General features: G+C 47.5%; 1 protein-coding gene across 1 annotated transcript in view; it reads right to left on the reverse strand.

Annotated features, from left to right (window-relative positions):
* Window positions 1-2555: 2555 nt before the first annotated feature.
* TMPRSS4 (transmembrane serine protease 4) overlaps window positions 2556-24285 on the reverse strand; it is a 47061-nt gene continuing 25331 nt past the window's right edge. The window contains exons 3-12 of the mRNA XM_017883075.1: window positions 20355-20507; window positions 18786-18915; window positions 15583-15684; window positions 13585-13625; window positions 10484-10643; window positions 8904-9070; window positions 7448-7546; window positions 7095-7237; window positions 4960-5109; window positions 2556-4512 (exon numbers count right to left, since the gene is read on the reverse strand). Of these exons, the coding sequence (XP_017738564.1) occupies window positions 4501-4512; window positions 4960-5109; window positions 7095-7237; window positions 7448-7546; window positions 8904-9070; window positions 10484-10643; window positions 13585-13625; window positions 15583-15684; window positions 18786-18915; window positions 20355-20507 (1157 nt within the window). The 3' untranslated portion in view covers window positions 2556-4500. The remainder of the gene's footprint in view (window positions 4513-4959; window positions 5110-7094; window positions 7238-7447; window positions 7547-8903; window positions 9071-10483; window positions 10644-13584; window positions 13626-15582; window positions 15685-18785; window positions 18916-20354; window positions 20508-24285) is intronic.

The following is a 24285-nucleotide window of genomic DNA, read 5'->3' on the forward strand; positions in this document are numbered from 1 at the left end:
TCAATTGTTTTGGAAGTGACACACTTTTATTTCCATTCTTTTGTTGATTACCCTTTTAACCATCTAGAACATAGTACAAACATTTTATGTAACATAACATTAGTATTTCATCTTCCTCTTGAACAATTTAAGAACTTTAGAATATTTTAACTCCAGCTATCCCCTTTAATTTACATGCTGCATGCTGTTGTTACTCCATATTTCAGTTAGGCCTTTAAAAATTAACCTACAATGGAAACTTCTTGGTCAAATTGTAACTAGCTAGTATTATATTTATATACAGGGTCTTTTTTTCTTTACCTATGTATTTTTCTACTCATAGCCAACCAATAAATTCAATATCTGTTTAAAAAAATTAACCCACAAAATAGATATTATTGTTATTTTAATAATATGTAGACACGCCTGTAATCCCAGCACTTTGGGAGGCCGAGGCAGGTGGATCACTTGAGGTTGGGAGTTTGAGACCAGCCTAGCTAGCACAGTGAAACCCCATCTCTACTAAAAATTCAAAAATTAGCCGGGCATGGTGGCATGTGCCTGTAATCCCAACTACTTGGGAGGCTGAGGCAGAAGAATCATTTGAACCTGGGAGGTGGAGGTAGCAGTGAGCCAAGATCCTGCCACTGCAGTCCAGTCTGGGTGACAGAGCAAGACTTGGTCTCAAAATAATAATAATACTACTAATACTAATAATAATAAAAAGAAGTAGAATGTGTTTAGACTTATCTACATTTTTGCAATTGCCTCACTATTCCTTCTCGCTTCTTGATTCTTCCTTTTAGGATCATTTTCCTTCTTCCTAAAGTAAATGCTTTATATATTCTTTTAGAGAAGGTTTGTTGATGGTAAAATCTGTTTTTGTTTTCTTGAAAATGCCTTTATTCTTGAAAGATAGTTTTGGGCCGGGCGCGGTGGCTCAAGCCTGTAATCCCCAGCACTTTGGGAGGCCCGAGACGGCGATCACGGAAGGTTCAGGAGATCGAGACCATCTGGCTAACACGGGAAACCCCCGTCTCTACTAAAATACAAACAACTAGCCGAGGCGAAGGTGGCGGGCGCCTGTTATGTCCAGCTACTCGGGAGGCTGAGGCAGCGAGAATGGCGTAACCAGGGGAGGCGGAGCTTGCAAGTTGAGCTGAGGATTCCGGCCACTGCACTCCCAGTCCGGAGCGACAGAGCGAGCTCCGCCTCACAAAAAAAAAAAAAAAAAAAAGATAGTTTTGTAGGGTTCACAATCCTTGATTGATTGTTATCTTTTGGCATGCTGGAGATAAACTTCCACTGACTTCTAGCTCCTTTATTGCTGTGGGAAAGCCTGTTGTCAGTCTAATTGTGGTAGATTTGTGGTACTGTGGGTGGTCTGGATTTTCTCTCTGCTGCTGTAAAGAGTTTCTTATTGTCTTTGGTGTTCTGCAGTTTCATTATAATGTACATAGGTGTGGATTTATTCTAATTTTTCCACCTTGGTTGTATATGTGTACACTATGGTGGTGTATGTTCTGTGGATTCACACCTTTCATCAGTTCTGGAACATTCTCAGCTCTTACCTCTTTGGATATTGTCTCTCTCTCATTGTCTTGATTCTTTCTTTCTGGGACTCTGGATATGTTAGAGTTTACCATTCTAGGCTTCATTGCTCCCGGCCTTGTTTTCATAGTTTTAATATCCTTATCTCTGTCTGCTGTTAAGCCTAGTCACTTCTTCAACTTATCTTCCAGTTCATTTGTTCTCTCTTAATTGGTGTTTTAAATGTTATTTACCCCATCCACTTAGTTTTTTATTTTTATAATTATAATTTTTATTTCTAAAAGCTCTATTTGGTTCTTTTTTAAATCTGCCTTGTTATTTTTGCTTGATTATTAAGATACCCATTTTTAACAGAAAATAACAAGTGTTGGGTGGGATATGGAGAAATAATAACTCCTGTAAACTGTTGATGGGAATGTAAAATGGTGCAGTATCTGTGGAAAGCAATATATCAGTTCCTCAAAAAATTCAAAATAGAATTACCATATGATCCGGCAATTCCACTTCTGGGAATATACCCAAGAGAATTGAAAGCAGGGCCTCAAAGAGATACTTGTACACCCATGTTCATAGCAGCATTATTCACAACAGCCAAAAGATAGAAGTAACCTGAATGTTCATCAGTGGATGAATGGATAAACAAAATATGGTATAAACAATATAATATTATTCAGTCTAAAAAGGGAGGAAATTCTGACACGTGCTACAACATGGGTGAAACTTGAAGACACAATGCGAAGAGAAATAAAACAAGTACAAAAAGACCAATACTGCATGACTTCACTTAAATGAGGTACCCAGAGTAATCCAGTTCACAGAGACTGAAAGCACAATGGCAGTTGCCAGAGGTTGGGAGGAGGGGGAAATAGGGAGTTGTTTGATGAGTACTGAGCTTCTGTTCTGGAGATGGATGGTGGTGATGACTGCACAACAATGTGAAGGTACATAACACCACTGAACTATACACTTAAAAATGGTTAAGATGGCAACTTGTGTTATGTGCATTTGACCACAGTTAAACGTAATTTTAAAATATGGAACTAGTATTCATTTTTTATTTAAATATTTTATAAATTATCATAATGGTATAGTGTGGTAGTTTACAGCAAGACTCTGTATTCCAAGTGCTCATGTTCAACTTACAGTCTATAACCTCAGGCAAGGAGCTTAACCCCCTTGTGCCTTAGTTTTTTTAATCCATCAAGTGAGGATAAGAATAATACCTATCTCATAGATTTCTGTGAGTATTAAATGAATCAGTACATGATGAAGGACTTACAGTAGTGTCTGGCACATACAAATACTCTGTAAATATTGCTTATTATTATAAGTCTCTAATACTCTGACATCTGAAGCCTTTGGGGTTCTAAATTAGCTTGTTTTTTTATGCTGCCCACTTAAGGTGTTTTTTATTTTTCAACATCTCTGATCTTTGATTGTGAGTTCATATCTGGAGGATCTTTGGGAATCCTGAGGCTCTAAATTTGAGATATTTTCCTCCAGACCATCTGCAATTTGAGACCACCTTTACTGCCGTCAGTTATCTCTGCTTCATGTAGGAGCCCTGGTTCAGCTCCCTTGTCTGCAGCGTGTCCAGGTTTAGCTCCGCTGCCAGCCTCCTCCATATAGGTCTCGACCCAAGATTTTAGTTTATTGCTCCCAGATCATCACCTTAGTTTCCGCTCACAGTTCTGATAGTTTTGTTTTATTTTGTTTGGTTTTCTGGGTTTCTATTTTCTTTGTTTTTGGCATTTGAGGAATTCTGTTGTTTCCTAAGAACCTAGTACAATATGAACAAGTATATTTCATCTAGGATCTGACTTAACTATAGCAAGAGAGTCCTCAGAAAACCCAGGCTTTCACACAGCTGCCAAAAAAGTCCATGGGGCTTAATTCTTTGACCGTTTTGAGTGCAGGGACTTATTCATGCTTACATCCTCACAACCCAGCTTGGGAACTGCCTCATACCTGGCAGCTGATCCTTTTTGTTTTTAAAATGTAAGAAGCCACACTGAGGGCTCTCCGGGTGGAAAAAGTTAGAACACAGGACCAGCATTTCTTTCCAGCCACTTGGGCATCCCTGATCGAATGTCACCCTTGACTGCCTAACTCATCTCCTTCCCAAGGCATAGGTTATCCCTGGCTCCTGGCTGATGATCACAGGCAGGGAGGGAGGGAAAGAAGCAAAGGGAGAAGGCCCTGTGTGAGAATGAAACTTGCTCACCCTGGCTTCTCTAATCTGCAGCTCACTCTTGCTGCCACTCAGCAGATCTGGTCTCCCTAACTCTTTTTTCCCCTGCCTCTACTTTGAGACTCAATTGCTTCCCCAGAACTTTTTTTCTCTCCAAGTCAAAGAATGAAGGTTCAATGGTCCCAGCTCAGTTCTTATCAAGCATTCCAGCTAGCCTATGCCAGAGATGTCACACAGCTCTTTAATAATAGTGGCCATAGCTGTAATAACAATAACAACAGTAGATAACAGTAATCACACCAACAGTAGGGCAGTGCATTTTATAGTACAACTGGTTTCTTGCTCCAGTAGGCTTGGGGATGGGTGAAGACGGACAGGGCTGGCACAGACCCTTTCCTCCTCCTCTCCAGCCCACAGTGATCTGGGCTTTCACAAGACAACCTGCTTCCATTCAGTAGTGTGGGAAAGTTCCTTCTCGGCTTAGCAATACCCCTGAGACCCTGGCCTGCAGGCTGGCTTGTTCAGTGGGCTGCATCTCTCCCTGGGATGCTGGGAGCACCAAGTGTGGCTGAGCTAGGGCTGCTGACTTCCTCTGGGCGCCTCTGGGCTGTGAGGGTCTCTTACAGGAATTGAGGCCCTTTGCTGTTCCAAGAAATGCTGAGGTTGTGGGCAGAGGGGTGTACCCAAGGGGGCTCTTGCTCTGTGTCTGACTTTGGGGGATCCCCAGGTGGGCAGGGCAGGAAGGAAGCAGCTCCCAGCACTGCAAAGGGGCAGCAGCATTACAGCTCAGCCTAGAATAAGAGAGACGGATGAAGAGAAACTCAGATTATTTGAAAATGGACAAAGTGGTGACATGTGCAAAATGAGTCTTCCTTTTCTGAGGCACTTTGCTTCTCTCGCTACCCTGCAGAGGGCCAGGAGGTCTCATGAGCCTTTCCACTCTCTTCCTTATCAGAATCTTCTCTCTAGAAAGGATCTGATAGTCTCATTCTGTCAGAAAAGAGAAAGAAAGGCTTGGTGTGTTCTATTCCCTAAGGTATTTGCATTTAACAGGAATCTCTGACCTAAGCAATTTCAGCCTTAATAGTGCAATCTCAGGCTGTCCCTTGCTTGGAGGGAAAGTTATTTGGGATGTAAAGAGTTGTCAGAGCCATTTAAATCAAACCTAAGGATGGATTGGCACCTCCTGGGTAGAGGACTGGAGGAAAGGCACAGTGGGTACGGCAAAGGTGCCTTACCTTCCGGACATTGTAGATCCAGTTAAGATAGGCTGAGACCTTGGTGTACACTCCTGGGGTGCTTGGGCCTCCGCAGCCATAGCCCCAGCTAACGATGCCCACCACCTGCCACTGGTCAGATTGGTACATCAGGGGCCCACCACTGTCACCCTGTGAGAGACCAGAACAGAGACTGCTGGGGAGGGCAGGTGAGGTGGGGGGGGGGCTTCTCCTTCCCGGCTTCCTGAACTGGCCCGTCTGTTCCCCTGAACTCCCTGCTGCTCTCCGATGTTCCACCCTCACCCTCTTTGCTCATTAGCACCCTGGAATGCTCTTCTCTTCTGGGGCAGAAGGGCTTGTCTGTGGGCAAGTAAGTTGCAAGCGTGCTGGTAGCCTTCTCTCAGAGATTCACAGCTCACATTAGCAAATTAAAGGCTCTGAGAGATGCCGTAAAAAAAAGTCTGGTTATTGGCCAGGCGCAGTGGCTCTCGCCTGTAATCCCAGCATCTTGGGAGACTGAGGCGGGTGACTCACTCGAGGTCAGGAGTTCGAGACCAGCCTGGCCAACATGGTGAAACCCTGTCTTTATTAAAAATACAAAAATTAGCTGGGCATAGTGGCAGGCGCCTATAATCCCAGCTGCTCAGGAGGCTGAGGTGGAGAATCACTCGGACCCAGAGGCGGAGGCTGCAGAGAGCTGAGATCAAACTGCTGCACTCTAGCCTGGGCAACAGAGTGAGACTCAGTCTCAGAAAAAAAAAAGAGCCTGGTTATCATTGTTTAACCTAGTAGTTCCAAAATTTATTTAATTACTTATAGAGTGCCTATTTTGTGCCAGGTAGTGTTCTAAGCAATTGGGATCCAACTGATAAAAAACCCAAAAGATCCCTGCCCTCAGAAAGCTTAGAGTCAAATAGGGTGAGAGACAGTGAACAAGCAAATAACAAAACAAGAAAATGCCAGATAGTGAAAAGTGCACTTATCTGGGAGTCCTTATCAGCTCCTTTAGCCCCTGGGGCTTCCTCCCTCTGAACCCAAAACTAGCCTAAATGCCTGTTTAATGCTACTCCCTTTCTCCCAACCACTGTGAGATCCCTGAGGGGTCTCCAAAGACTACCATGTTCATGCTACACAAGCGATGACTAAGAGATGCCTCTTAAGTGAAGGAATTTAATGACTGGAAATGGAGGTGAGAGTAGGGTAGGGGTTTTAATGAAAATGGTTCAGGCCAAGCACAATGGCTCATGGGAGAATCCCTTGAACCCAGGAGTTTGAGACCAGACTGGTGCAACATAGTGACCCTGTCTCTATTAAAAAACATAAAAGAAAAAATTAAAAAAAGAAAATGGTTCAGACGATCTTCTGAAAGTATGGGGAAGGAAGAAGGTCTACAGGGATTGCTAAACAGTCCTGATGGCCAATGAGGCCGGGGTGAGGGGCACGCAAGGGGGCTCTTCTAGCATCCTGCAGGTGGTAGTTCTTTCCTAGTGTAGTTCAGCAGCTTGGGGGCAATCACAGAGAAAATAGACCTGGGATTCCTGACCTCAAGGGGCTAATCATTCTGTAGCTAGTGAGAAGAGTGGGTGGGGAGGATGAGTAATGTAATCTTTATCGTTGTTGTTTTTAGATGGAGTCTTGCTGGGTCACCCAGGCTGGAGTGCAGTGGTGCAATCTTGGCTCACTGCAACCTCTGCCTCCTGGGTTCAAGCAATTCTCCTGTCTCAACCTCTCAAGTAGCTGGGGTTACAGGTGTGCCACCATACCCGTCTAATTTTTGTATTCTTTTTAGCAGAGATGGGGTTTTACCATGTTGGCCAGGCTGGTCTTGAATTCCTGACCTCAAATCACCTGCCTGCCTCAGCCTCCCAGAGTGCTGGGATTACAAATGTGAGCCACCACACCCAGCCAGTAACCTCATCTTTGAATGTGAAAGAGACTCTCTGATTGTCTGCATCCATCCATCCACCCACTCATCTATTCGTACATCTTTATCTGACTGTATCCTTTCCTTCCCTCCCTTTCTTCCTCCCATAATCACACATTGAGTGCCCGTCATATGCAAGGCTTCCTGTGGGGCATGCAGCCTCTGGGTTTTCTCATCTCTCTAGAAGCTAAACCCTATTCTTAGAACTCCCCATGATTCTTGGAGGCCCCACCTGGCAGGTGTCCACACCCCCTTCCGGGATGCCTGCACACACCATCTTCTCGGTGACTTCCCCCTGGTACGCATCGTCTGCATTGCACCGTGTGCTGTCAATGACCTGGACTGACGCCTGCAGCAGTATGTCAGACATCTTCCCTGGGAGGGTAAAAACACTCACATTCCCATGCTTGCCTTCTGTCCCCCAGCCCTGGATTGCCAAACCACTTTGCTTTCTGCCTGGCGCCTTGGTGCTTGGTCCTCTGGGATGGGTTTCTCTGAAGGGTGGTCCTCCTTCCCATCACTTCTGGAAGCTGCTTCCTCATACATGGGCATCTCCTGCCCTGGGGTCCTGCACTCAGGACTTACCTCCATTTTGCTTTGTAAAGCCCCATCCAATGACCCAGAGTGGGGTGGCTGGAGTAAGCTCCTCATCAAAGAAGGGCAGGCAGATGGGCCTGACCGTGCCTGCCAGGAGCACAGAGGAAAAAGGAGATCTTTTATTCATCATAATTGCTAATTTTCTGTAAATTATGATGCTTTATGATTATGGGGATCTTGCTGGTCTGGGAGAGACTGGGTTAGCTAATTCCTGCAGATAGTAAGCAACTTGGCTCCGGGCATGCCTTTAATAGGCAAACCAGACAACCCAAAGCCCGTATCCCCAACCACTTCCTTTATCTGACTCTCAGACACCAAGCCAACATTTTCCCTGCCCTAAATCACCCCAGGGACAGATACTAGACAACCAGAGGCTGACCTCTATAGCCTAGAGAATTGTCCACACTATCCAATCCCAAGCATGCTCAATCTTGCCTTCCCTACCTTGGCCAGACCTGCCCATGGAAGCCACGGGTGGCTCTGGGCCATGCCTTCCCCTCACTCCTGTCTCCTGGTGGACCCAGCTGCTCCCCAGGTGTCCCTGTGTTGTGGGGGTTTCTCTCAGAAACTGTAAATAATAAACTCTTCTTTCAAAGTTAGTTGTGTCTGTGTCTGTCACCTTACCATACCTGATTAAAACAATTCCCAGGCACAAATCTTGAAACATACCCCAGGGTTCAGGAGAGCCTGGCAGTTAAGCTCTCTGAAAGGGGTCACACCAGGGTCTCTAGAACACTTGTTCCATGGGATGCTAGTAGAAGTGGCATGAAAAAAGGATTCTGTGGTCAAATAAATTTAGAAAATTTATGCAATAAAACAGATTATTTTAAAAATTTCTCATACCTTTAATAAACTAATGTGCTCCAAGAAGGGAGCTGTAGTATTAAAATGCTTCCCAAACTTATTTGACAATGGAATCCTCTCCTCTCCAAGGGGCCAGTGTCTTGTGGACCCCACAGTTGGGAATGCTGATCTAAATACATTTCAATATAAGCACAAGGCATCCAACAGAGCTGTTCAAAGACTCCGCAGGCTGCTTCACAGGTAATGGGTTCCCTGCCGCTGGAGGAGAGCGAACAGGAGCACAATGACTCCTTGGCAGGGATACTGAGCAGGCTCTCGGGTATTGGTCAGTGGTGGGGAATGGGCTCGATAATCTTTTTAAAAGGTCTCCTAAAACTCCAAGATCGGATGAAACTCCAGTTCTCCACTGAGGGGCTCTACACAGGGAAGACAGGCCTTGGAAGGATCTCTGGCAGGGAATGGAGTGGAGGAGGCCTCATGACATCCGTGATGTTAGGCTGACGCATTAGTTACAGACAAATGGGCAAGCGGAGGTCTTGAGAGGATAAATGATGTACCAAGGTCACTCAGTGAGCTAACAGCAGAGTGGGTGTGAAAACTGATGGAAGGGCCGTGGGTGGCCTCAGGCCCTGCTTCTCACCTGAGAAAGTGAGTGGGAGCTGCAGCTTCATGAGGGCGATGTCATTGTCTTTGGGGTACATGGGGTTGAATTCAATGATGATGATCTTGGCCACAGCCAGGGATGGGAAACTGCCCAGTTTGTCTGAGCCGGCCCGCACCTTCCAGTTGAACACATTGGTATGTTTCCTGGGGGCAGAGACAGCTGGGTTCAGGCCTGATCCAAGCCTGAGGAGGCTTTGCCAAAGGCTGGGTCCCCAGGGCCCTGGGGATTGGGGTACTGGGTATCACTGCCTTGGGAGGGAAAGATGGTGGTGGGGCAGGGATAGTAGAGAAGGGGCAGTCTTTTGGCACTTACAAGAAGTCGAATTCAAAAAGGGGATTTGACACTTTTTCCTTAGGGAAACCTGCCCAAGGAAATCTCAAGGAGGGCTGGGAAACGGGCTCCTCTAATGCTTGAGTTCTGGGGTCCTGGCGTTCTCTCTTCCAACCCTTTTCATTGTGTTACTCATGCTGTCAGTTACATTACGTGCTTTCTTTTTCCCAATGCCAGGAACAGCTTAGTGTGCAGAGATATTTTTCTAAGAAAGAATTTCTAGCTCTTGCCAGAATCTCAGAAAATAAACAACAACAACAACAACAACAACAACAACAAAAATGGTTAAGAAAACACTGGCCTAGATCATGAGTGCCTTGAAGACAGCAGTGGGGTCTAATGCACTTGGGTGCATCATCTGGTGCTTGGTACCTGGTAGGTGCTCATTAGATATTGAATGAATGAATGAATAAAAGTGAAGGGGGGTGGGATATGGTGGCTCACACCTGTAATCCCAGCACTTTGGGAGGCCGAGGTGGGCGGATCACTTGAGGTCAGGAGTTCGAGATCAGCCTGGCCAACATGGTGAAACCCTGTCTCTACTAAAAATACAAAAATTAGCCTGGCATGGTGGCACATGCCTACAGTTCCAGCTATTTGGGAGGCTGAGGCAAGAGAATTGTTTGAACCTGGGAGACGGAGGTTGCAGTGAGCCTGAGCCAAGATTGCACCATTGCACTCCAGCCTAGGTGACAGAGCAAGACTCTGTCTCAAAATAAATAAATAAATAAATAAATAAATAAATAAAAGTGAAGGGGCCTGGGAGTGGCCCTTCCCTGAGGTAAGGCCAGGCCTCTCTGTGGACTGAAAAGGAACCTATGCTTTTTAATTTTTTAAAAGTTTCCAGACATAATGAGGAAGTGGCTATGACTCTAGACCCTGGAACAACTTCCTGGAAACAAGCAAAAAGAGTGAGTTCTTGGAACTTCAGGCAGGTGGGAAGAGCCTTTGTGGCTTGAACGATATGGGGGTGGGGTGAGGACTCTGGGTATCTGATGGTGTCCCACCAGGAAGAGGCCATGCTTGGTGACCAGTACCCTCTGCTCAGACACCCAAATGCTTAACAAAGGGCATCATGGCCATTGTTTCATTGGGGCCACCACACCCTGGCAAACGTCTCTAGTGGGAGACTGAAGAGAAGGAGGGTGTCAGGAGACAGGACTCCAAGCTCTCTGGCCCATGACTGGCCTTGGTCCCCAGAGACCTCCTTATAGCTGGGGCCTTACCTGAAGCAATGGGCTGCTGTGAGGACCCAGTGGGGGTCCAGGATGCTCCCTCCACAGACGTGCTGTTTGTCGTACTGGATGCTGACCTGCCAAGGCCAAGAATCCACAGAGGCCTCCTCCCCGCCCACCACACGGGGGGTTTTCAGGCTCTCCCCACAGGCTAGACACAGGCAGAGGCAGGAAGTCAGGCTTTTGGGGATGAGGCTGCCTCCCCTCAGTACCCAACATGTGTTCTAAGCAGGGACCTTCTGGCTGGGGCCGGAGTGGGGAGAGGACCAGGCCAATTGGAGTTATTCATGGGAGGTATTGAGTGTCCCAGACCACAGCCTTTCCCCAAACCTCCCTCTCCTTTTTCTTTTTCTTTCTTTCTTTTTTTGGTTTAAGATTGTGTTTAGGAGGTTAGACTACGACCATGGGTGTGTCCGTTGTGCTGGGAATTTGTGACCTTCCCAAGTGATGCAGAATTACGAAAGCCCTGCCCAGGTGGCGTGTCCCCAGCCACTCCCACTGAGTAACAGTAAACAGACACCCACAAGCTGTTTTGTGACTCGGAAGTGGACAGTCCCAAACTCCACCTTCTCCAAGTCTGTTCCCCTTGCCAGGGGAGTCTCTCAATCTAACATCCTGTCTTCCTATTGACTGACCTGGCTTTCACATCCCTGGAACTCCAGTAAAGCCCTCAGGTCCCACCTCTCCACCCATGCTCTGCCTCTTTAATTCTTCTGGCAGCCACCACCATCGTGGCCATTCTAAAGGGAAAGCCTGCTTCCCTTTCCTGTGTGTCAGGCGCCGTGCTGGGCTGGAGCTTTTCAAACACCATCTGATTTCAAACACTGCTTTCTCCATGCCACCTTGCCCGCTCCCCCAAAGCCCTTCAGGATCTCCCTTGAAGGCAAAGTAGGGTTTCCACTCCTCCTGGCAGTCTCCTGCTGTTTCATATAAAGTCTCTGTCTAGCCAAATTGATCTGCTTGTAGTTCTCTAAAAGTCATTCTGTTTTGATCCAAAAGATGCCCTTCCCATTGAAATGCTATCTCCTCTCCTAGTTCTCGAAATCAGGGATCCCCAAACCCTAACCCCCGGACCTCAAACCAGTACTGGTCCGTGGCCTGTTAGGAACCTGGCTGCACATTAGGAAGTGAGCGGCAGGGGCAAGTGAGCATGACCACCTGAGCTTCACCTCCTGTCAGATCAGAGGTGGCATTAGATTCTGTAGGAGCACAAACCTTATTGTGAACAGCACATGTGAGGGGTCTATGCTGTGCGTTCCTCATGAGAATCTAGGCTAGCTGTGGTGGCTCACGTCTGGAATCCCAGCACTTTGGGAGGCTCAGGCAGGCAGATCAGCTGAGGTCAGGAGTTCGAGACCAGCCTGGCCAACATGGTGAAATGCCGTCTCTACTAAAAATACAAAAATTAGCCAGGCGTGGTGGCACATGCCTATAGTTTCAGCTGGGCTGGTGGCGGGCACCTGTAGTCCCAGCTATTTAGGAGGCTGAGGCAGGAGAATCGCTTGAATCCAGGAGGCAGAGGTTGCAGTGAGCCGAGATCGCAACACTGGACTCCAGGCTGAGTGACAAGAGTGAGACTCAGTCTCAAAAAAAAAAAAAAAAAAAAAAAAAAAAAAAATAAAAAAAAAAAAAAAAAAAAAAAAAAAAAGAGAGAATCTAATGCTCTCTTCCCCTCTTGGTTTGTGGAAAATTGTCTTCCATGCAACAAGCCCCTGGTGCCAAAAAGGTTGGGGACCACTGAATTCTAAATCATTCATTAATCTAACCAATTTGTGTCAAGTGCCCTCTGTCTTGGGGCAGTGTTGGGTGCTGGGAGAGAGTGGCAGGCAAGACAGACAGACATGGCCTTTTCCTCCTTGAACCTACAGATGCATTTTTCAGTGTTTAGCCTGGGCCCCCAGTCCCTGGGAATTTCCCTTTCTCCGGCATTCCCACAGGCTGTTCCGAGTGTTGTCTACCCTTTCAGAGTTGTTGAGTTTAGGTCTTGTCTTCTTGGTAAAACAGAGGCCCCGCAAGGGAGGACCTGTCACTTACGCTCCTTCATGCCTTCAGGGCTACTCAGTGCAGAACCTCAGATGGTTTGGCCATTCATTCATTCATTCATTGACAGCTACCACGTGTCAGACCCCACACACTAGGTATTGTGGAGTCGGAGTGGGGGGCACATGATAATGAATGAAACTCTCAACATCCTGCAGGGAAGCATATACACTCCTAAATTGCAGAGGCAGCATTGTGACCTTCTTCCTTTAGGTGTTCTAATTTCTGGCTGTCCTTCCAGGCCAGTCTCAGTTCTCTGTGAAGCTGGTAGGATGAGATGAGCCACAGTGCTTGTTTTCTTCTCTGATCTCCTCTGTTAGAGCTAGAAGGGCCCCTAGAGATCCTTGATGGGCAGCTGGACTAAACAACTTCTTGGGAAAATGAACTTCAGGACGGTCAGATGAATGACTCGAGGCCACACTAGAAGTGAACGGGACTGGTGCCCAGGTCTTCTGACCCCTGTCCAGCTCTCTCTGCAGCATGTCCATTGTGACTGCTACTCAGTTTGGCATTTTCCACATGCTGTCTTGCATCTCTCTCTTACTTAGTCATAAGCTACTGAGGATAGTGGCCAATTATTTTACTCATCTGGTACTTTCTACTTCTAGCCAACAACTGACAGAGTGAGACATATTCTAACTGTTCAATGAATATTTGCTCAAATAATGAATGTGGGTAATCTGATCTTGGATACCCGAGCTGATTGTGACAAAGAAGGCTATGTAGGTCCTGACCAGGGGTGGGAGGCAGTGGAGGCCCCGTCCTGCCCTTTTCAGTCTTCCTAACGCTCTCTCCCAGGTCTCCACTTAGGTTGTGGAGCCATGCACAGATGGTAGAAGAGGGAAACTGAGGCTTGGAAAGACCCAGAAAAAGAAAGTGACCTGCCCAAGGCCACTAACAACTCGAGGGGGCATTGACCTGCAAGCCCAAGGGCTGTAGACCAAGGCAGAATGAAACTTGGAGTCCCAGAAATTTAGGAGTGAAGATGAAGGTCTTCCTCCTTGCTCATTGCTGGCCCAGGCCCCAAACCCTCAGAGATCTGGGGTACTCACCAAGACAGTGCAGGGAGACCAGGGAGCCTGAGAGACAGGGCCTGGAAGACAGACACAGCACCCTGTGATTTAAGCCTCTTGCTCAGCTGGGAGGCAGGGACTTAAGCCTCCCAATGCTATTAATTCAAGTCCCCTCCCAATACCTGGGGAATGTGGAAGCTGCACAGTGGGGAACATGTGGAGAGCACATTGACATCCATTGCATTTCCTGCATTGACACTTCCATTTGATTGGATTCAACACCCCCACTGCTGAGTACCTATGGTGCACTGGGCCCTGCCTGCTTCAAAGCCCAGCCTGGGCTCCTGGGACCCAAGAGGGAAGAGGGCAGATCCCAGAACAGAGTCTGTGGCACTGCGGGCTTTCCAAATGGAAGAATGGGATTTTGATGGGATTTTAGGCAAAGGATCATTCTGGACCAATCCTGTCCATTTCAAGATTTACTTTTAGTGAATGAAGGGGACCAGCCCCTCCACCACCTGTGGGCATTTCTCGTCAGGTGGAACAAGAGACTTGAGAAAAGAAAGAGACACAGAGACAAAGTATAGAGAAAGAAAAGTGGGCCCAGGGGACCAGCGCTCAGCATGCGGAGGACCCGCACCACTGGCACCGGTCTCTTGAGTTCCCTCGGTATTTATTGATCATTATCTTTACCCTCTCGGAGAGGGGGATGTGGCAGGACAATAGGGTAATAATGGGGAGAGGGTCAGCAGGAAAACATGTGAACAAATGTCTCTGTGTCATAAACAAGGTTAAGAAAAGGTGCTGTGCTTTGATATGCACATACATAACATCTTGGTGCATGAAAGAGCAGTACTGCCACCAGCAAGTCTCACTTCCAGCCCTAAGGCGCTTTTCTCCTATCTCAGTAAATAGAACATACAATCGGGTTTTACACCAAGACGTTCCATTGCCCAGGGACAGCAGGAGACAGATGCCTTCCTCTTATCTCAACTGCAAAGAGGCCTTCCTCTTTTACTAATCCTCCTCAGTATAGACCCTTTACTGGTGTCTGGGCTGGGGGATGGTCATGTCTTTCCCTTCCCATGAGGCCATATCTCAGAGTATCACAGGGGGAGAAACCTTGGACAATACCTGACTTTCCTAGGCAGAGGTCCCTGTGGCCTTCCACAGTGTATTGTCTCCCTGGGGTACTTGAGATTAGAGAGTGGTGATGACTTTTAACAAGCATACTGCCTTCAAGCACTTGTTTAACAAAGCACATCCTGCATAGCCCTAAATCCATTAAGCCTTGAGTAAACACAGCACATGTCTCTGCAAGCACAGGGTTGGGGGTAGGGTTATAGATTAACAGCATCTCAAGGCAGAAGAATTTTCTTAGTACAGAACAAAATGGAGTCTCTTATGTCTACTTCTTTCTACATAGACACAGTAACAGTCTGATCTCTCTTTCTTTTCCCCACAGGTGAATAAGCGGCCCTCAGCAACATCCCTGAATGCTAAGAAGCCAGCCTCCTCTCTGAACTGCTTTGCCACAACGTGACAGATTTCAACTGGATGCTCTGCTCTAACGCAGGGTGACGAGGCTCAGGAATGGGCCACCCACAAGGGCCGTGGAGCCTCTTCCCTGGAGCATCAGGAAGGTGGGGAGCTCTGGCTGGGTAAGTGGGGGGGAAGGACAAAGTGACTTTGGAATCTTGATTATTGGGCAATTTATTAGAAAATTTATGACAGTAGCAAAAACTATTTACTATCCAGGTTGAGGGAAAGGTCACATTATCCATCCCTCTGACTTTGAATAGGTCAACACACTTTGTCCAGCTGTCCATTGTGTTAAAAACAAGTCAATACAGAAAACCTCTCCAAAATATGAGTCTATAGCTCTTGGCACTGAATGATCTGTCTGGCTAGGAGTTCTTCCTGATGTCTGGCTTACATTCCCCTGGCTGCTTAGGGTTCCAGGTGAGCTGGTTGCAACCTGAAGAGCAGCATCCATGTGGGGGCCTTCTGTAGGCCAGAAGGTGTCCCCTCACTTACCCACTTGAGTTCCTCACGTGAAGCTCCTGGCTGTTTTCTGTGATTTCAACAACATCCAGATCCTGGTCTGGGCCAATCTCCACAGCTCTGAAAGTGGGTTTGCTGCTCACATCGAGAGAGAGAGAGAGAGAGAGAGAGAGAGAGAGAGAGAGAGGGAGTTGTGAGCTGGGGCAGGGGGTTACAACACGATGGTAGAGTTGGCTCCCACTCTTAGGAGAGAGGGTGGCAGAGAATGCCTCGTGGGGAGTGGCCAGGGAGTGGAGGTGGTCTTAGTCAGTGAAGATGGGGCCTGCTTTGCTATACAATAAAGAATATATCCTTGGCATCCCAGGACTCAACCCTTGGTGCTGTGCTGATGTAACTTGCTTTCTTGGGCAGGGACTCCAAATCCAGAACCCAGAGCCCTGGAGAAATGGTAAGGGTCTCCTTTCCAAACTCCCGGCTCTGTCCCTATTTCAAATATCCCAGCAATGTCTTTTGGTTCACAGCAGGGAAACAAAGAGGCATAGGGGCCCAGGTTAGCTCCCTTCTCACCTGGGAGGGAGTTGGAATGTGGATATTGGGTTCTCCAAACAAGGCATCTGGTTTGACTTTAATAGTGGGGATATACTTTTGGCCCCCTTAGAGCTATTTAATAGAACAGGACTGGATTATCTTCGTAAGAATCCAAACAAACGTTTATCTCAACTGGACCACCCTCCCTCTTTCTCTCTGCTAATCCATGCTTGCCTGGTTTCAAACTTTGGGTTGAAGTTTTTCCTCCAACAAGAAGTCTTCCCTGATTAATTCCATCTCTCTGATTGTTCCTTTACTGAATCTGCCTCTTCTAAATCTTTTCCTTCCATCCCCAACCATGCTAGTAATGCTAGTAGAAGCTCTCCATGGAGGGGTGGGTCAGTCCATGATACTGCTGGTTTGGCACATTCTCAGGCAGGAATGCTGGCACTTCCTGGAAGGACCCAGGGAGGACTCAGACCTGGGAGGACTAGAGTCCATTTTAGGAGTCCTCATAATCTAGGTTCTGTCCCTGGCTCTGGCACTGGTTTGATGTGTGGTCTTGGGCAAGTCACATTCTTTTTCTGGGTCTCTCCAAGCCTCAGTTTCCCTCTCTATAAAAAGATGCATGGGGCTGGGCACAGTGGCTCATGCCTGTAATCCCAGCACTTTGGGAGGCTAAGGTGGATGGATCACCTGAGATCAGGAGTTCAAGACTAGCCTGGCCAACATTGTGAAGCCCAGTCTCTACAAAAATACAAAAATCAGCCAGGCATGATGGCGAGTGCCTGTAATCCCAGCTATTCAGGAGGCTGAGGTGAGAGAATCACTTGAACCTGGGAGGTGGAGGTTGTAGTGAGCTGAGATAGCACCATTGCACTCCAGCGTGGGTGACAGAGTGAGACTCTGTCAAAAAAAAAAAAACAAAAAAAAAAAAATGCATGGACTAGATGATCCCTAGGGTCTTCCAGATCTTGAAATGCCTATGGTTGTAGGACAAGAAGGACCTCCAATCTAGAAGGAGGAAAGAAAGTAGAGAAATCTGAGACCTAGAAGGAGGGAATATGGTGGAAATGGACATTCCCAGGAAAGTTAACTTCTGTTCACCAATTCCATCTCAATGAATGATTCTGATGAACTTTGATTTTATAAAGCACAAGAGTCAGGTGGTTTAGTGCCTTAGTGAGCTCCATAAGGACAGAAATTCCAGGAGCCTATCCCCTTAAGATCCACCGGAGACACCGGGGTTTCATAATCAAGCCTCAGTCTGCTGTGCTAGGTACGGCTGACGGCTGACGCAGCAGTTGACTAGACTACAGTGGAGAGCGGGGGCTGGCTGCAGCGAGGCTGGGCTCAGTGGCTGCGGGAAGAGGGGAGAATAGCAAGTGCCGGGCATGACTTCCTCACTCTCCTTGAAATGAAGGTGGCGGGGTGTGCTTTCTGGAGGGTACTGGAAGTTGCCCCCTGTGGAGAGTAGCGAGCAGCAGAAGCCTGATGAGCAGAGAAGAGAGAGGCAAATAATTCTGATTGATTTGTAATGGCTGCCTGGAGCATTTACTGAAAAAGCACTTTGAGGCTGCATGAGGGATCCATGGGAGAGAGTTCTGTGATTGATTGGTGATGTCTGCCTGGTAGAGTTGTTTTTGTTTTTGGCCTAGTCTCTGGGTCCAGTCTCTTAGAATCCTGAAGAAGTTTGAGGCCTGCCAGAGATAGGTTATCTTACTCTGCAACTGAATGCATGGGTTCCTTTCCATCCTCTCCAGCTAAACTCTCTGAGTGATCAACCATCTCATCAGCCCCTTCCTTTATAGATGATGTCCTACATGAGAATAAAGAATCACCCAGTGTGGAAACAGAAACACTGTGAGAACTCCTAATGTGCAAGAATTAGGGATCTTGGGCTCAAATTCTAGCCCTCTACCTCCCAACTACTACCCTAGCAAGTTACTTACTTTCTTTGAGCCTATTTATGAAATAGATATAATAACTATCTTTTTGGGTTTCTGCCAAAATCAAATGAATATAAATATATAAAATGCAGATTACTCTTATTATAATCTTACACCTTTTCATCCACTCCAGATTTGGAACTGCTTTTGAAATTTGCAGAGAGAGCTGGGATTGCCGAAAATGGGGCCCCACTGAAACTAGGTTCACTTAAGCTAAATCTTAACCAATGAAACTTTGAATAAGTTAACTTGGCTTTTGTATTACTGGGCAGGAACCGTTTCTGGCAAAGTCAGGACAAAGGAGTAAAGGTTGAGGAGTAAAGGAAAGGAGAGGATTGCATAGAAGCTAGAAGTGTGTGTGTGTGTGTGTGTGTGTGTGTGTGTGTGTGTGTGTGTTGGAGGGCAGCACACATTCTCTCACTGACGTTCCAAAACCTTCCTATGATGCATGGACTAGATGATCCCTAGGGTCTTCCACATCTTGAAATGCCCATGGTTCTAGGACAAGAAGGGGCTCCAATCTAGAAGGAGGGGGTACTATGAGGTTGGCATTACTTCCTCCAATTCACTCCTGAGGAACCTGAGGCTTAGGAAATTTAACTTCTTGTTACTTATAAGTGAAATGCTGGGATTCAAAAGCCATTCTGCCCAGCTCCAATGCCTGTATTTTTTAGGAAAGAGAGAAGAAGGGAGGAAGGAAAGGAGGAAGAGGAGGAAAAGAGGAAGGAGGGAAAAAGGAGAAAGGCTCAGGTTGGTTACCTGCTGTAGCCCATTTGCCTACAGGCTGTCTCGGCCAGACCTTCTGTGAAGTTGTCGAAACAGGCAGAGAACCAGTTCCCTGTGGCCGGGTCCAGCACCTGCAGGGTGGATCGGTCCTTGGAGAGGCGGACTGGGAGGAAAGGAACCTGGGTTAGATGGAAGGGGGGCTCATCTGGTCCATCCCCCTCAGAACTCATCATGAGACTAGTCCAACCTCCCCCAACCTAGAACTGGGGGTACCACAGAGCCCCAACACTTTCAACGTCAAGGAAATTTCCTCCATTTGGCTTTGTCTATTTGGGCCCCATTTTGACAGTAGCTAGTGTGACCAGATGTCCCAGGGTCAGTCTCCGTTTTGACCTGTTGCCCTGGACCAATGGTTAATAGTGCCCCTTTTGCTCTTACAGGTATCAGTTTTGATGATCAATTGTGTGGTCACTCTACCCAGTGACCATATACAACTTGTTTAAATTGTATGGACCACATACCCATCCATGGTCCATGCAACTTTCTCAGCCTGGGGAAATGTCTCAGAGAGGGACCTAGGTCCTTCTCCAAGAAAGGTCAGGGGGGAGGTTGAGTGAGAAGTCCTATTGGCAGTAGGATGACAGGTGCCCTTGGGCATTTGACTTCTGATAAAGAAAGAGCAAATACACAGGAAGTCACTCAGCCCTGCCCTTAGAAGCCCCGTCACTCATCTCCCTACCTATGTTTTTTTTCTTCAGAGCCCAAGTACCAGGGGGATGAAAGTAGAAAAGTCCAGCCCAAGAGAGAACGTGGGTTTTATGCTCAAAACATCTATCCATTGAAAGGACCTGGCTCAGTCCTGTCACATAACGCATCTCAGCAAGCACTAAAGAATAGAAGGACCAATAGCTGGCGAAGTGCTGAGAAGTCTCTTTTCTAGTCTCCTTGAAATAACAGATCTCATAGAAAGGAGGAACGCTCCAAGGTCACCCAGTCTAGCCCTCTGCCTGAAATCCACCCAGGCACAGCACGCGTGGGGCAGGTTCAGTTACAATTTCCTGTCCTTTCTGGCTCACATTTGTTCGTCAAATAGTTACTGTTTGCCATGTGTTAAGTATTGGGATTTAAAGGTAGACAAGACACAGTCCTGCTCTCAAGAAACTTATACAGCAGGGTACAGTGGCTCACGCCTGTAATCCCAGCACTTTGGGAGGCCAAGGCGGGCGGATCACCTGAGGTCAGGAGTTTGAGACCAGCCTGACCAACATGGCAAAACCCTGTCTCTACTAAAAATATAAAAATTAGCCAGGCATGGTGGCTGGCACCTGTAATCCCAGCTACTCATGAGGCTGAGGCAGGAGAATCACTTGAACTTGGAAGGTAGAGGTTGCAGTGAGCCAAGACCAAGCCATTGCACTCCATCCTGGGCCACAGAGCACTTTGCCTCAAAACAAAAACAAAAACACACAAACAAAAAAAGAACCTTATACAACAAGGATGAAAAGTGACAAGTAGGTGGCAGATACTATGCAGTGGGCCATGGGGACCTGAGCAGACCTCCTGCTGGGACCACTCCTCTTGTCCCTCAGACCCTGCACTCACCTGCCACTGCAGGCCCTTCGGGGAAGCTCTTGACACAGTGCTCCTCGTCCTCTCCCAAGGGACAGTCCAGCTCCCCATCACACAGCTGCTTCCTTGGGATGAAGTGGAGGGGTTGCCCGCAGAGGAAGTAGTATTTATCCAGAATCACCTTGACTGGAAGGCAAGTGCAGGGAGGGGCAGAGAGGGCTGAGGGTCAGGCTCGAGCAGGGAGAGGCTGGGTTTTCCTGGCGATAATGCTGGGCTCTCAGACGCATGTGTGAGTTCCAGGCTCAGTTCTGCTACTTGGTAGCACATAGACTTGGCCTGAACCTCAGCTTCCTTGTCTGTAAAGTGGAGACAGTAACACCGGCCCCATACCCACACGATGTCTGAGGATCAAGAGAGGTCACGTGTATGGGAGAAATTGAGAAACAGGCTGGTACCTGCCTCTTACCCCCAGTGCTGGCTCAGTACGTTCTGGTAACAGAGGAGGAACCCTGAGTCTGAAGACCCAGTTCTGAGTCCTAGCTCTACCACCTACTGTGGAACTTAACTTTTTTTTTTTTTGAGATGGAGTCTCGCTCTGTCATTCAGGCTGGAGTGCAGTGGCGGGATCTTGGCTCACTGCAGCCTCCGCCTCCCAAGTTTAAGTGATTCTCCTGCCTCAGCCTCCCGAGTAGCTGGGATTACAGGCATGTGCCACCATACTCAGCTGATTTTTTGTATTTTTAGTAGAGATGGGGTTTCACCATGTTGGCCGGGCTGCTCTCGAACACCCGACTTCAGGTGATCCACCTGCCTTGGCCTCCCAAAGTGCTGGGATTACAGGCGTGAGTCACTGTGCCCAGCCATGCTGTGCAACTTTATACGGATCACTTTCCCTCCTTAGTTCTCAGTTTCCTCATCTGTACAATGGGATGATAGTATCTATAATATCTGCCTCACAGGGCTGTTGAGAGCATGTGGTATGATGGTAGTTGTGAAAATGTCTCGTAACTATCAAGTATAGTTCTAGAGTTGGGTGCTTTTATCTGGGCGAAAGAACTGTTGAAAGATAAGAACACATGGACATATGTAGGGGATCAACACACTCAGGGGCCTGTCGGGCGGGAGGCAGGGGGAGGGAGAGCATCAGGAATTATAGCTAATGGTTGCCGGGCTTTACACCTCAGTGAAGGGTTGATCAGTGCAAACCACCATGGCACACACTTACCTATGTAACAGACCTGCACGTCCTGCACATGTACCCCAGAACTTAGAATAAAAGTTGAAGAAAAAAAGTAATTAAAATATATAAATAAAAATAACTAAAATTAAGAAAAAAAGAGAAAGATCTGTTTAGGGCTTGGTCCTTCGTTGTTCTGTTTCTCTTGCTGTCTTTAGATTCTGCCAGCTGCTTTCAAATTCTGTTGTTCTTTTGCCATCTTGGGATGATGGAAAGATGTCGAGTGTGTTTAATCCTTCAGGGAACTGATATTTTAACACTTTTTCTGGCTGTGCATGGTAGTTCACACCTGTAATCCCAGCACTTTGGGGTACCAAGGCAGGAGGATTGTTTGAGCCCAGGAGTTCAAGATCCGTCTGGGCAACATAGTGAAATCCTTGTTTCTCCAAAATAAAAATAAAAAAAATTAGCCAGGCATGGTGGTGTGCCCCTGTGGTCCCAGCAACTTGGGAGTCTGGGGCAGGAGGATTGCTTGAGCCCAGAAGTTTGAGGCTGCAGTGAGCCGTGATCACACGATTACACTCTAGTCTGGAAGACAAAGTAAGACCTTGTCTCAAGCAAACAAACAAACAGACAAACAAACAAACTTTTCCTTAGTGAAGACTCACAGGCAGACACCCTGGCAGGAGGGTACTCCTCCTTCGTAACTGAATTCTTTCTTGGCCTGATGGGCCCCTCTCCGGTCCAGTATCATCCTGGGCTGGTCTTAAGAGTAGTGGCATTAAATCTAATAATGGTCCCTGCTTGTTACCGTGTTAGGAGCTTTCTATACATTTCTTCATGTAATCCTGGTAACAGTCTTGGGAGGGAGGTGTTATTACTAACTCACATTACAAACAGGGACATGGAGAATTGAAGGTCAGGCTTTATTTTCCCAGGGCATACAGTGCTTCCAGTGTACAGCCAGGGCCCATCTAACTCTCTGGGGAAGCTTGAGATGTGATCGCTGGCCCTGATGCTCCTGGCTTGAGTGAAGCAAGGGAGAAGGAGGAGCCAGGTATTACCTAGCTCTTTGGAGTTTGGTTTATGATCAGGAGCCAGGGTACGGCAGAGTCACCCCAGCCTCCTGGGACAAATCCAGGAGACAGCGTTGCCAGTTGAGACTCCAGAAACCATAGGCTGAGGGAGCCCAGCCCAGGATGGAGGACTGGGTTACAACCACTGATTACAGAATCAGGGGGCCAAGGATGTGGAAGCCATGTAGGACCTTCTGGGACAGGGAGTGTCCAGCTCTAAATTATGCTTCAGTGCCTGCCTGGCTTTCCCTGGATAACTCTGGCCCCCTTTATCTCCACTGCGGCAGGGTGTATGCTTGTGGAAAGCAAGCTCACTTCAACATTAGCCTGAATAGAACAGGATGGCAAGTTTGCTGATGTCACTGCAAACCTCCATCGTGTGGGCAACCAAGACCAAGGAGAAAGGGTTTGGGGTCATCTGCATCTCACACCCATCCAGGGCTCCCAGGGCTTTGAGTGGGGTTTATATTGTGGCTCTGCATTTCTACCGCCACGAGATGGAAATGAACCTGTTCAATCAGGGCACTGGGGTCCTGTCCCAGCCTTGACCCTGACTGCCGCTACTCCTGTCCGAGCCTCAGTGCTCGTGTAGAAGGGGGACCAGAGGCTCTCTCAGTGTCCTCCAACCAGGCAGTTGGCTGCTACTGCTTGAAATGTCACCACAGTTACAAGTGCAGATTCCTGAAAGGCCAGCTATTCCCTGGCTGCACAGGCAGTTCTGCCCCAATTAGCAAATGCATGTCCTGGGTCACATTTCGCCTGCTGCTGTGTGATGACACACTCTTTTGCAAAACTTGGTTTTTAGCTTGGTCGTTTACATATGTTATCTCATTGGTGCTCATGATATCACTTTGAGGGAGGAAGGACATTTTACAGGTGAGGAGACTGAGGGTACAAGGCAGTGAAGGACTTACTCAAGGTCACGCAGCAGCAAGTGGCAGAGCCAGGATCCCTGTCTCAGGTGTCCTGATTCCTAGTCTGGTCCCCAGTGCCCTACTTCTTGCTGTGAAAAGTTGCGGTCAGTAACCTGCTGTGCTCATGTGGATAACAAAGGCAATGACTCCATCATAAGATGTGGGAGCCGAAAAGGACCCACATCCCTGCTCCTTCAGTTGAATCTTCTTTATCACAGTTAAGGGCCTGAGGCAGAGAGGCCTGCTCAAGACCACACTGGGCCTCAGGCACTAGCCATGGTGAAGGCCAGGCTGAAGGGGCCAGGTGTCGGCTGCCTGGGGGGTCTTCTCTGCTGCCTCCTCTTTCTCCCCTCCTCACAAGCAGAAACTCTCCCTGTTCTTCCAGCCGCCGCTCAGAGCCACTCAGCTTTGAATCTGCAGAAGATGGGAAGGAGGGGGCAGGGGGCGTGGCGGCCCTGCAAATTGCCTGCGTGGGTTAGGAACATGTGCCACTGTGCTCTCCCTCTAGAAGAAGTCACCTGGGATAGAAGCCATCTGGAACAGATGGGGGCTGAGTTCATCTCCCCTTTCACTCTTAGAATAAGGTTCTCTTCAAAGCAGGGGGTGGATACATATGGTTTCCCTTTCTTTCTTTCTTTCTTTCTTTCTTTCTTTCTTTCTTTCTTTCTTTCTTTCTTTCTTTCTTTCTTTCTTTCTTTCTTTCTTTCTTTCTTCTTTCTCTCTTCCTCTCTTTCTCTTTTTTCTCCTCAAATTCCTTTTATTATACCAGTGATTTTTTTTTTCTGCAAAGCTTTATG

Source organism: Rhinopithecus bieti, unplaced genomic scaffold (assembly GCF_001698545.2).
Source record: "Rhinopithecus bieti isolate Rb0 unplaced genomic scaffold, ASM169854v2 scaffold_11964, whole genome shotgun sequence".
NCBI classification, from domain to species: domain Eukaryota; kingdom Metazoa; phylum Chordata; class Mammalia; order Primates; family Cercopithecidae; genus Rhinopithecus; species Rhinopithecus bieti.